Below are 13,052 nucleotides of genomic sequence, written 5' to 3'. Positions count from 1 at the left end.
GCTCTGACACAGCGCTGTGGAGATATAACTAACTATGTGAGACTAATATATTCTTGACTGATCTAATTATTAACAGTGATCTATTGCTCATCACTTAATTAGCTACCTGTTTTAATTAGTAAAGCAGATGTCAGGAATTTCCATAACTAGTGAGAAGAATATAATGCTTTTCATAAGCTCAACTTGTCTGTTTTACAGTAGCTTTGATATTACATCAGAGGTGATGAATGGATTCACGTAAATGGAACTACTTAAAACCATTCAGCTTTTCAGTGAGCTGCATGTGTTTCATGCCTCTCTTCTTCCCTCGATACACACAATCACACAGACAGTCGCACACACAAACCTGTCACCCAGCTCCTCCTCCTCCTCACTGATGTATCAGACGATAAGATACAATTTAACTTGTAAGCAGAGTCAAATGGCCCAATGTGTTATTCTGAGTGCCTGGCTTATCAGCTGAAGAGCCGTGGGAATGAGGGAAGGACATACTGCCATATTTAGCCACTGAACAACTCACTGGTCTCATTGAGATTTATTGGGATGCAGATGGGACGGTTCATTTCACGTTGGATGGACAGGTTGCGGGGGCAGGATGGATATGTGTGTTTGGGTTGAGGGGGACTACAAATGAGACAATATTTTCACAACAGAAAGCGGGTGTGAAAGAAAGAATTGGCCGAGCACAGAGCTTTGATTTCAGTTTGGAGATATAGAGTCCGAGTACCAAACTTCGGAAGCCACCAAGGAGCAATTTTCAGCGCCTATCACAGCTCATTCATCATGGTGTGATTGCCATGTCGCTGTTATCTCTCGCTTGTGGGCGGCAGACGAGCCACAGCTGAAAGCCTCCATAAGAATTCCTTACCTGTAGCACTGGCCTGGGAGAGTGTGTGTGTGTGTGTGTGTGTGTGTGTGTTTTTGTGTGTGTGTGTGTGTGTGCGTGTGTGTGTGTGTGTGTGTGTGTGTGTGTGTGCGTGCGTTTGCGCGTGTGCGTTTGCGTGTGCGTGTGCGTGTGTGTGTGTACACTTGACATGTTCACCTGGCCTTCACAGGGCAGTTTCATTACATTTACACAAGGCCGCCGTCTTCCCCCTTCAATTTCACTAACAACTCTGGGGGGCTGTCACAGAACTATGCGCTTTCGTAAGAATTGATTGAGTTTGTTACCTGGTGCAGGAACATTTTGGTATTCTTATCTTTACTTTCTCTCACTCTTTTTTCATTAGGTGGGCTCGTACAAATATAATGTAATGTAATGTACAACGTGTCCCACGTGAGGTTCAGAAAAAACGCTCCTTACTTTAGATAACTGTGTGAAAGACCAGCGTAAACATGATGAATACCATCTGTGCTTCAATGAGCATGAAGTCATGATAATTGGACATTAGCACAAGAAACGTCCCAATAATACCATATAAGGCTATGCGTCCTGCCCTATATGGAAGTCCTGCTTTCAGAGATCCATAAAGGCAATTAAAGCTGTTAAATATGTTGGACTTTCTATCATTTTCACAGCATCAGCAGCAGAATTAGGGGACCTGTCAAAGCCTAGGAATGGGGGCAAATAACAAGTGCTTTAAATGTCATCTCATCGGAGGGCTGTACTGTCACTACAAAGGTGAAAGTGTTTCATAATGCAAAACGTCTTGCCACCAGCAATGCCAGGGGGCCTAAATAATTAAAGATGTTCATATTGTATTGATTTTATCATCAATAGCCAATTTAAATGAATGATGATACCATTAGGCTATATGAATACTTTCAGAATTGTATGAACCAATAAATCAAATTGCAGAGTCAAACAGGATAATGTCAACATAAGTATAAAGTGTAAATTATATAGGGTTTTCAAACTCAAAATAGCTTCAAAGTAATGAAATATACAATACATTAGTGAAAAGCTTAGGTTTGGAAAACAGCAGACTAACTGTACATGACTCCTACGACAGGTCTGGACCACTCATAAACTATTAAATAAAAAAATACAAGAAAATTGGTGAATGCAGCAAGTACTCCTAAAGAACTGTTTGGATAAGTGGTTCTTATGAGGGAGGCCCAATGTCTTTGTAGCCACACCGATGGAATAGGAAAAGCATTGTGTTTTCTCTATTCTCATATCCTCATATATGAATATGATACTGCTTTTCAAGCAGTAAAAAGAGTGATATTTTTAGTCCATTCTGATTTCAGGCGATTTGCATTGTTATGATGTAACTCCTGGATTTTAAGAGTTACAAATCATCGGCCCTGTTCAGACCTGATCACAAGAGGAAAGCTCCTAGTACAAGTGTGAATGCTCAGCCCTCATTTAGTCTTACTTCATTTACACAAGTAAGCCAAAGTACGAACCCATCCGCGTGCCAATGGTGTGATATTAAAGAGCGATAACAGGTCAAACATTTCCCAAAAGCCCATAGAGATATATTAACAGTGTGCCAAACAGCTTTGGCGCGAAGGAATAGTCCCAGTCTGTATTGTTTATATTTTGACTTCTTCATTCATATTTGATATATTGGATAAAACAATTATCTGCATATAGAGCGGTAAAGTGAGATCCGATCACAAGTGGTCACTCAAGACGCATGTGGAGAGGCCTTCTAATGACAGATGTGAACTGAAATACTTAGAGCTGCTCCTTTGTGATCGTATCACACCGAGACAAATGGGTATAGGTATAAACAAGGTCATATTTTCAAGTGGAGCTAGTGGATCTTGGATGATGATGATGATGATGATGATGGAGTCAAGAAGCATCAATAAAACTATTGCAAGCAAGTATAATAGCATCCAAGCACCCGATGCAAATCAAACCAGGCGTTTGCCCTTCTTGCAAAAGCTAAACCATGACTTCCCAATAAAAACACACACTCACATTGATACACACATAGAGACACTAAACCCCTCCCGCCCTATATTTTCACACAAACACACATACGCTGTACAATACTCATCTCATCTGAGCATAAAGCCTACAAGTCCAAGTCCACACACACACACAGCCCAAGTCCCACAGGTGACTTTTTCATTGGATTCATGCAAATACATGTGGTTATTACACCACCAGCAGATCATTAAACAGCCTTGGGTCTTAACACAGCATATCCCTCATTTAATTACGCTCCTAAATACCACTCATGCTCAGTACTCGTCACTCTTTATTATTCCTCATTTCTGAATGAAATGACATGGAGCAGATTTTTACCTGAAGGACTATTTGATGCCAGCTGTCTGGCATCGTCTACATATTTAAATCCCAACTCAAGACTCCTTTTCCTAATACCTGAAACCTGCTTTAAGTGCCTCAGATAAGAGCCGCTTTTCAACTACTTTATTGTGGTCATTCCCTCAGTTTTCCTGCACCCCCCACCCTTGTGTTAGCGCGTGCTGTCATTTCCACTCACATACACTTTGGTAAGGATTCAACAGTGCACATAAAGCCGACGGCAGATTTGCAGGCACACAGGCTCAGCAGCACCATGTGCAAGTGCACCTGGATATGCACCCACAGACACAAGATCTGTCCCCAATACTTGAAGTCTGTGTGTACTTGTTCGCTTTCTGTTTTCACCTCATTTGTATTGAAATTGCTTTCTAAAAAAATGCAAATTACCTGGGCCTTTTTCTAATGACCTAGTACTTTTCCGAATATTGTCGGAGTTTCTGTGGCTCTTCTTCAAACAGAACTACCAAACCCTGGGAGAGAATTATATCTCAGCTGCTAATTTGCTGGGCTCCAGGGAGCAAGTTTTTTTTAAGGATAAGAAAACAGTAGAGGAAAGCGAGGAGGTTTGTGTGAAGACATTTTGAACACCCCAAGGTTTTAAAAGGGAAAACTCCGCTGTAGTGTCTGAAGCTGAATGTGAACAATACCCACCGGTGCACCTGGCGCTCTGTATGTGTGTGCGTACGAGTACTCGCTTGAACATATGCAAGCGAGTGTGCTTCTTCCTCCGAAGTTATCAGTCCACAACCAGACTCCTCATGGCCTGGGAATAAGAGCTGCTTTGAAAGTCTTTAAAGCTTCAAACTCATATCTTTATTGCTGTTTTGCTGTGGTGTGCAAAATAAGGTAGATGGGATTTCCTTGTGATTTTGCCTTCATGGAACACAGCACTTTTATACCCCTGTATAGACTTTTCCTACTTTTATATATAGTTATTTTTATAAGACTTTGTTCTCAACTTCACAGAAGGCTTCCAGTGGAAGTGGTTCCTCGTCATTCTTCTTTTAATGTTTGGTGGAACTTTTCAGATGAGTATGAACTGTAGGAAATATATCAGCTTTCAATAGCAGTTATTTTTCCATATTTGCAACCAACCACAGATCTAATTAACATGCAGATTTGACTGGTCATTTTTATTTAATATCAATACCATAGTTGGAGCTCAGGGCCTCAGCAAAAGAAAGACCCATCGAAACCAAGGAAGAGTGACAAAGAAAACAACAGATATATGTATTGTAGTAGGATACAAACATACAGTACATTCATCCAGGTACCCTACTGGTTCTCTGGTTAGTTAGTATGAAGAGTTGTTAAGTGACTGTAGCAGGTTTGTGTGTTTCTTCATTTCTTCCCTGTCCCTCGGTCCGGCTCGTGTTATGTACAAAACATCTATAAAAAAACAACCTCTGCAACATTGTTGCAGAAATTGGAAGGAGTGAAATCGTGTGACTCGATCTGGCTTGACTGCAAGTCGTTGCTTGAAAAGCTTCAGCAGTCTGTGAGCTATGAAATTTGCATTTATATTGTTCCCTATACCTGCTGAAACATAATGCATAGGCAACACGTAGGTCAAGTGATGTGCTTGGCTGTTTTAAGTAGTCAATGAACAGAAAATGTACTTTTATAGATTTGTACACCCAGTCCCTAACTGGCTGAAAGCTTGATCAGCGTTTTGTTTACTCTTCTACTTCTGAAAGCTTTAGCTTTAACGCTAATTATATGAATTATATGATCTACTTTTGTTATTGTCAATAAAAACAATGCTTTAGGTTGTCTCTCAGTATTTTTGAAGTTTGGGGAATTGGTGAGTATTTACAGTACTTTAAAAACAATGACCTCAAAGTAAACTACAGAGCCCCCTGGTTATTGTTATTACGGAACATGTCACAGGTTATTGTTGCTATACTGTTGGATTAATCAAACTATGAGCCTGATTAGATCAATTTAATCCAATTTCAGTGGACCTACTATTTCTGTGGCTCTGCTATGAGGTAAATCAATTGCCAGTAAACAAGCTACCACACAAATACTTATTTCCAGCTGTGGAGATGACAAAACAATTTCACTTCTATTCCAGTTGTGAAAATGCACAACACTGCTCATGCTTCACCCTTCTGAACGCTGTCACAGTGGCTTTGAATGGCTTCTGCGCAACACGGATTTGTTAGTTATAGTCTGTATCTTGCACGTAAACTTGTTGTTAAAACACTCAATAAAGCTTCTATCAGCAAGCAACAATAACAACAAATGTAACTTTAGTTTCCTTTTGCATTTTTATTTTAAAACTGTCAACACAAGAAAATGCTCCGACTTGTTAATCATTGTTATCTGATGTCATGTCGCCAATCTAAGTTAGTTTTCGCTGGATTCAAGAGCTGAGTGCATGGATAGACCAACAGTAAAGTGCTACATAACGTCTCCTTTTTATGATGTAGTGGATCCCAGGCACACCAGTTTGACAGGTGTATTATTTGAAAAACAGCGCAATAAAGGGGGCTCCAAAATACATCACTGCTGGCCTCTTTAAATATCCCGACAACATCAACTAAATGACAAAAGAATACATAAATAAACAGTCGAACAGAGAGTTGGTTCTCTATAAGACAGGTTGTAAATAGGTGTGTGTGTGTGTGTGTGTGTGTGTGTGTGTGTGTGTGTGTGTGTGTGGTGCTTTTGTTTCTTATCCGCTTTTTGCTGGATATGACAGATTGGTCTGACTGTCCCTGATGTTAGTGTCTGGCTCTGCTTCAAATCCACAAATCAGTTTTCATTGAAGGCAGTAAACCTGGTGTGAACAACGACCTCCAAAGGACACACGGGATGTTTGTACCATTCTTCCTGACAGTAAAATATATAGTAAGGTTCTGTAAAGCACTCATTAACGTTAAAGAGGTACTCAAGCTATTTAGTAGTACCCTTACAATAAGTTGTGGAGGAAATTTTAGAAAGAAGTCGAAGCAACAGAGTTTAAGATATTCTGACATTAGGCCTCATGGGTTTAGCCTATTCAAGTAAACTGAATAGTGCAATCCAGTATGAATTGTGTTTGTCGTGACTGTACAATATGGCATCAATATCTATAGACAGTTGTGGATGTACTGTCTATGTGTGTGTTTTTCAGGAGAATCCGTATGTGATGCTGCGGCCGAACCACCAAGAGCTGGAGGGGAATGAGCGCTATGAAGGCTTCTGTGTGGACATGCTGAAGGAGCTGGCAGATATCCTCAAGTTCAAGTATCGCATACGGCTGGTGGGGGATGGACTGTACGGGGTTCCTGGAGCCAATGGAACATGGGCCGGCATGGTTGGAGAGCTCATATCAAGGGTAAAGAAAATACACATGCACAGCCTGTAAACAAGCCCTACAACCATGAATCATGATTTGTATCACATACACATATAAACACACCAGTGTTCAAAGTACTTGCTTGAAGCATTCACATACACAAACACCAAAATGTATCATTCAGCTCTCATATAGGTCATAGCTTGCAGCTTTCCTTCATGTCATACACGCATTTTTCATTCAGCAGTTTCTTTCATCTGAAGCATTGTATTTACCAAAACAGTCACAGCTTGTTGGTGGCTTGTTCCCTGTCAGCTCCTTCCCTTAAGCCTTCTGATCTGACCTTAACAGACTTTCCTCCTGGTCTGTCTGCGGTGTTGCTGTTAAATCTCTGAGTGAGGTGTTGCACTTCTCCAGCTACACTGTATGTGGCTCTTATCAGGCAGATCAGGTTATATAATGCCCACTTCAGACTACATGACTTTACATGACATGAGGCAGGAGTTGACTGACAAAAAAACAAACTGTTGTGTTGGCCCATCGGGGTAATGGCCGGTATTCCAGATGGCCGCCTGCAAATCATTGTTGATTGTTGAGGACTATGTGTGAACTGTTTAAAGACACAAGCCAAAGCATCCCAAACCATCCATTGTCTTTCACTGCTCATCCTGTTTATGGTCATGGGGGCGCTCCATTCAATCCCCACTGACTCTCGACGAAGGCAGGCTTCAATCTGGAAGAGGTTGCCAGACTATCGCAGGGCCGTTACATAGAGACAGACAACCATTCATGCTCACAGACGAGAGAGAGAGAGAGAGAGAGAGAGAGAGAGAGAGCCCACGCTGGCACATGGAGAACATGTAAACTCCACACAAAAGGGCCGTCCAGCCCAGGATCAAACCCGCACACCTCTTACTATGAGGCGACAGTGCTAGCCACCACACCATCGTGCAGCCCCATCCTATAAATGTAGCATGCTCAATATCTGGACCGGTCGAGTAGTCTGTCGGGGAGCTACAGCTAATTAGAGCGCAAGACAAGTTGGAGGGATTATCTGTAACAATAGGATCTTCACTGTATGTGTAGTATTTGCAACAGAGAACAAAGTTGCTGCACTTCGAGAAACAAATAGTAAAGGCATGTGGACACGTGTGCCAACAACAAGATCAACAAGCATGACTACAATGAAAGTTCAGGCCGATTGCTTGAATCAAGAGTCCTGTCTCACGCACGCTGTTACATAATGTCCCATGTCGCTTCTTGCATGTGTTTGCATGACAAAACAGTCACATCTGGGATTCCTCTTGGTGAAAGATCTTGTAGTGTGTGACCCCTTTGTCGCCGGTTAGTCATGTAGTGTGAAAACCAGAAGGACACGATTACACGACAGCAAGTTGTGTCGTGTTAACAGTACAGCGATCTGACAGCTTTAAAAGTCGTGTCTTGTCAACTTGGCTTAAGGGAGCTGAGGGCAGGGAGTGAAACACGCATTATAAATAGTGAGGAGGAAGGCTCGGGTGAGGAAGAGGAAAACAGGCACGAAGTGGAAAGGGATTGAGGCACTCATAAGAGGTGATCTGTCTTAATATGTGGGCTAATGGAGGGCAGATCCATTACGTATATAAAGCAAGGAGAGCCTGCTCTTGTTATTGTCACAGTCTACCACCGCCCTCTTCCCCTGTAAGTTACCTGCGGAAGGATGACCTTCAGAAGAGCCATGGTTAAAGTCAAGGCAATGGGCGGACAAAAAGTCAAGACACACTTAAGAGACACTTGTCACAGGATGGGGGATATCTGGAGTGATGTTCCACATTGAACAGAAAGGATTGAGCGTGTTTGGATAAAGGCTTAGAAAGGGATGGGCAAAATGACAGAGTAAAAAAAAAAAAGATGTTAAAAGAAAACAAAGGAACAACCCTGGTTCAAGTTTAATGGATACGGTGAAATGAAATATATAGTGCAAAGGAGGACAGCCTTAGGTTATTCCGGACAACAGGTACCTGTGTCCCTGCCAGTACCATTTAGACTGAACAATATGTCACTGTGTGAGGGTGATTAGTTTGACGGGTGTCTGAGCCCGAGCTAACAATGAAACCAGACATGCCAGGAAGAATCCTGAATGCACTTAGACCAAAGTCTAAGTACAGTATGTCCTGGTTCCTTAACCCACTGTTCTGCAGTTAGAGAACAGAGGCATCTCCAAAGACTAAACTCTTAAAGTCAAATGCTACATCCTTGAGGGTAATGTTTAATTCATCGCTCACATTTGCAAGTTTTATGTAGTCTTTTTTTTCCCGGGTTACCCTGAAATGATTGAATGCAAGTGAAAACGGGCATGATGCAATATTAAACAGCCAACATTACAGGGTCGGTTTTTTTTCAGAGGCAAAACAGCAAGCAGGCAAAGGAATCCAGTAATCAATATTAATATTCTATCGTCACATAAATATTTCAGAGACTGTTACGACCGTGTGTTCATTTTTCAAAGGATCAGTGACTTCCTTTGTTGGAATTTCCTGGATGGCCGTTCCCTGCGTGTGACTTCCTCCCGGCACTGGGAGCAGGCGATCAGATTTTCAAACGGCGGAGAAAAAAAAAGACAAGGCGGAGGCCGGGGACAGCTGACGATGGAAGGTCAAAGCCTGCGGGCTGAGGCAAGAGACAGTAGGCTTCAGTGTGGAGTGCAGGCTAGGGCGAGGTTAAGGAGGTGGACATTTTGAAGTGTAACACACTAATTGGAGCACAGACAGAGTGGGATTTGGGGCTATTTATGTGAAGCTCTAAATGTCTTCTGGTAGCATTTCAAACCTGCTCTAAAGGTTAAAATGATTATGGAAAAACAACATACATTTTTGCATCGCATCAAAATGGATGTTGTGGCTTTTATGCATGCCAGATGCCCTTCTCCCTGTCTCTCTTTCCTGGAGATACAAATGTGTTTGGGGGATTTTGAGTGGCGTCTGCGGTGTTGCAGCACAGCTCCCCTCTCCTCTCTCATCCTCCCATTCCTCCTCACTCTCATCCTCCCATTCCTCTCTGTCTCCCCAATCCTCTTAGTTCTCCTGCAGCACTTTGTCTGCATGCGTTGCTGTTGAGCGTTGCTGCTTTCACTCTTTGCTCCACAGGGAGATGAAGAATCCCTTGCAGTTTCACTTTGCTGGCCTGTATTATTTGCAGGGAGCTGTCCAGTATTCAGTGTACATTGACCATTCCTATGTGTGCGCGTGTGTGTGTGTCTTTGTGTTTTGGGGTTTGTGTGTTTTCTAAGTGTGACTTTTACCAGCCGCTGCATTGTCAATTGATTTGTCTTGACAGTGTTCCCTTGGCCAGCCAAGATGGTTACCCTCAGCTCTCTTGTGCCCTACACACACACGCACACAGACACAAACACACACACACCGTGCCAATGCTAAATTATCCTCACCACAAATAGTGCTATTGGCGGATAAATAGGCTATGGGATACAAAGGGGCATTATTAGGGAATTAACATAGTCGTCCCACTTCTTATGTCATCCTTTCAAGTTCTTAAATAATTGGTTGTGTCATAAACTCATGTTATGTCCTCACAGCTATGTTCTGTATGCCTTTGGGAGTGTGTTCACATGATTTGATTGTATTCCCCTGTGTTTCAGAAAGCTGACCTGGCAGTCGCAGGCCTCACCATCACAGCAGAGCGTGAAAAGGTCATTGACTTCTCCAAGCCCTTCATGACCCTCGGCATCAGCATCATGTACCGTGTCCACCTGGTGAGTCACCAGCCCTCCAAACACATATGCACACACACACTCTAACCGATCAAACTGGCTCTCACACGGCTTGCGGACGTACCACAGCAGGCTGTCATCTTTGTCTAATGGCTGGAAAAGAAACACTCTCTCTTTTGGACTGTTGAGTCTATCTCACTCAGTCGGTCCAAATCCTTCCACACTTTTGCACCTTATCACCTCTTAGCTATTCCATTTCCTGTGCATCTATGTGTTTTCAAGGCCTCTTCCTTTTTTCCTACTCTCCTCCAACCCTTAGTCCCGCTTTCTTGCTTCTTCTTCATCTTCCCAACAACCTTTCCCTGCTGTTCCTGCAGTCTCAACTTTTAATAGTCTCCAGCTCTTTTCACTTCTCCTGTGTTTGCTCATTTTCTCCTTCTGTTGCTGTGGCCCCCCGCCCTTGCAGCACCAGATGGCATGTTTTACCTTTTGAACTTCCTGATGAATGTACCAGTTTCACAATTGTTTTCTGCTTGCCCTTCGCATGGGTTTAGCCCTCCTATTCACACAAGCCAAGCCCTCCATGCTCTGCAGAGAGTAAGCCCACACAAGAAACATTGAAACAACAGCAGTGCAGGTGAAATTAAACCAATGTTTGCAGAGTCGCTGGCCCATTAATCATCAGTCCTCCCCCAAAACCCTAGGTTTTTTAACCCACTGGCCATGATCTGCACTGAGGTGATCTGGCACGTGCATAGTTTCCCAGAGGGATATTTACTCATATTCCCTCTGGCTCCTGTCTCCCCTTATTGTAAACCTCCCTCCTTCCCTCCTTCCCTCCTTCCTATGGTCTACACGCAGCACTAATAGGTGTCGCAGTGAGAGACTCAATTGGGCCCCAACAGTTGGGGAGAGTTAATCGAAGCTCACAGCAGGTACAGTGGTGAATGGGCTGCTGGGTAGCGTATCGCCTCTGAAGTGGGTGGCAGGCAGGCGGGTCACAGCATGAGGAGGTGATATGAAACTCATGTCCCTCGGGCTGAGCCACAAAGTCACACGGTTGAATTAGCACAGACTTGACCCAGTTGACACCAAATTCCTGAGGAGGCTAAGAGATTAATAAGAAGGAAATGAATAGAGCAGGTATTATATAGATAAAGCACTGCTGTGTGGAGTTTCTGTAAAAAGAGTACAAGACAAAGGGGGATAATTAAGACGGACGGCCCCCGTCTCTGTCTGTCTCACTTTCTCGTGCTCTTGTTACTCCCCCATTGCCCCTTGGCGTTTTTCTCAGATCTCACTCGGAGCAGTCCCTCAGCATGGCTCTAAAATTCGATATTTGAATTTCTCTGACTGCACTTGTTTAGTTATAATCCAATAACTATTGATCTGAGGCACAGTGGTTTCTAGGAGGGGGTTTGCTGCTTATTTCAAACTTTAAATGAAAACGTCAGTCTAATCAATAAGAACGGTGAATGCAATAAAATAAAGGTGGAGGTTGAGAATTAATTACCGTCATACAATCTGCCTCTCTCTCTCTCTCTCTCTCTCTCTCACACTGGTTTTATGTCTCCGCACAGCCAGAAGGCCAGAAGCATTATGTTTTTGTATTGTTTGTCTGGCATCAATCCTATTTTGTGCACAATATCTCAGTAATGCTTTTCTTCAAAATTGGCACCCTCGTCCACTCGGACTCATTGCTGAACTGATTGGAATTTGGTCGACAAAAGTCCCAATACACGTTTTTGGCCATAACTCAAGAATTGATATGCCAAAAATTACGATTTCACAGATATATCGAAAATAATGAAGTGATGACATTTTGGACAGACATGGATGTCGACTGCAACTTTACTGGTTGGCGTAGGAATACATCTGTGAGGCTGTACTTCTAGTTCTTTCACTGTGCATCTTTTTTGTATTGTTATTAATCTCTATTTCTGAAGACTATTACACATATTCTCATTTTGCGCCAGCCAATAGGGACCATGTTTTTTTCAGTATCAAAAATATTTTAAAAGGTGTAATCTTGTTTTGTCAAAATTACTCACGTGCATTACAAAGCTATCTCAAATTGTTTCTCGAACATCAATGCCTTCAAGCACCATTCAGACCAAATGAATTTCCTCTATGAAACAGCAGAAGCCTGGTCTAAACCTCCACTGGTTCCTCCACTCAAAAAACTGTCATAGTTTACTTTTCCATGTAGCATTTAAAACAACAGCCAATCACAACACTTAATTGCCACATGATTATAATTTTCAGTCAGTGTTTTACATTACACAAATAAAAGAGTGGATCTGATATTCTGAAGAGATCACCGTTGCCTCGTATACTCACTCTGTTGTATGATTTCTAGGGCACAACATTTGATTAAAAAATATAAGAACAAATCTCAGACAGCTTTCAGTGTGTCTGCAGAAAACAATCTCTACCTATCTGGGTTCTCCAGCTGTCTCGCCTGACTATTTTTGTTGGTGGTTGTAGGTTTGTAGTTATGTACTACAGTCAAGTAGTACTGTGGCATATGGTTTGAGGCCATATAAACAGGCCATATAAATAAATTAGATTTGCTTTTACACACTAATCAAAAAGCTTAACTTAACCTCAGCAGCCAGTACAATATGTGAATCGGGCCATCGAGTTAATATCACAGACATAACCTAGAGCTACTGTCAACCTCTTACAACCTTATAAATACCGTCCCCTCCATTACATGCATCATCTGGAGAAAAAATAGCCACATGCTGTAACCAAAGACCCCAACACTCTGAGGTACGTTATTTCTGTGCCAGTTCCATCATGTAAACACTTCCTTCACACTGTGCGGCAAA

General features: G+C 42.4%; 1 protein-coding gene across 1 annotated transcript in view; it reads left to right on the top strand.

The window, feature by feature from the left end:
* Positions 1-13,052, top strand: part of grik4 (glutamate receptor, ionotropic, kainate 4) — a 129,716-nt gene that overhangs the window by 104,825 nt on the left and 11,839 nt on the right. Inside the window, exons 11-12 of the mRNA XM_034548318.1 lie at positions 6,348-6,551; positions 10,147-10,260. Of these exons, the coding sequence (XP_034404209.1) occupies positions 6,348-6,551; positions 10,147-10,260 (318 nt within the window). The remainder of the gene's footprint in view (positions 1-6,347; positions 6,552-10,146; positions 10,261-13,052) is intronic.

The sequence above is a fragment of the Cyclopterus lumpus genome, chromosome 13, assembly GCF_009769545.1.
Source record: "Cyclopterus lumpus isolate fCycLum1 chromosome 13, fCycLum1.pri, whole genome shotgun sequence".
Lineage (NCBI taxonomy): Eukaryota > Metazoa > Chordata > Actinopteri > Perciformes > Cyclopteridae > Cyclopterus > Cyclopterus lumpus.
This window is presented reverse-complemented; position numbering and strand designations above follow the sequence as displayed.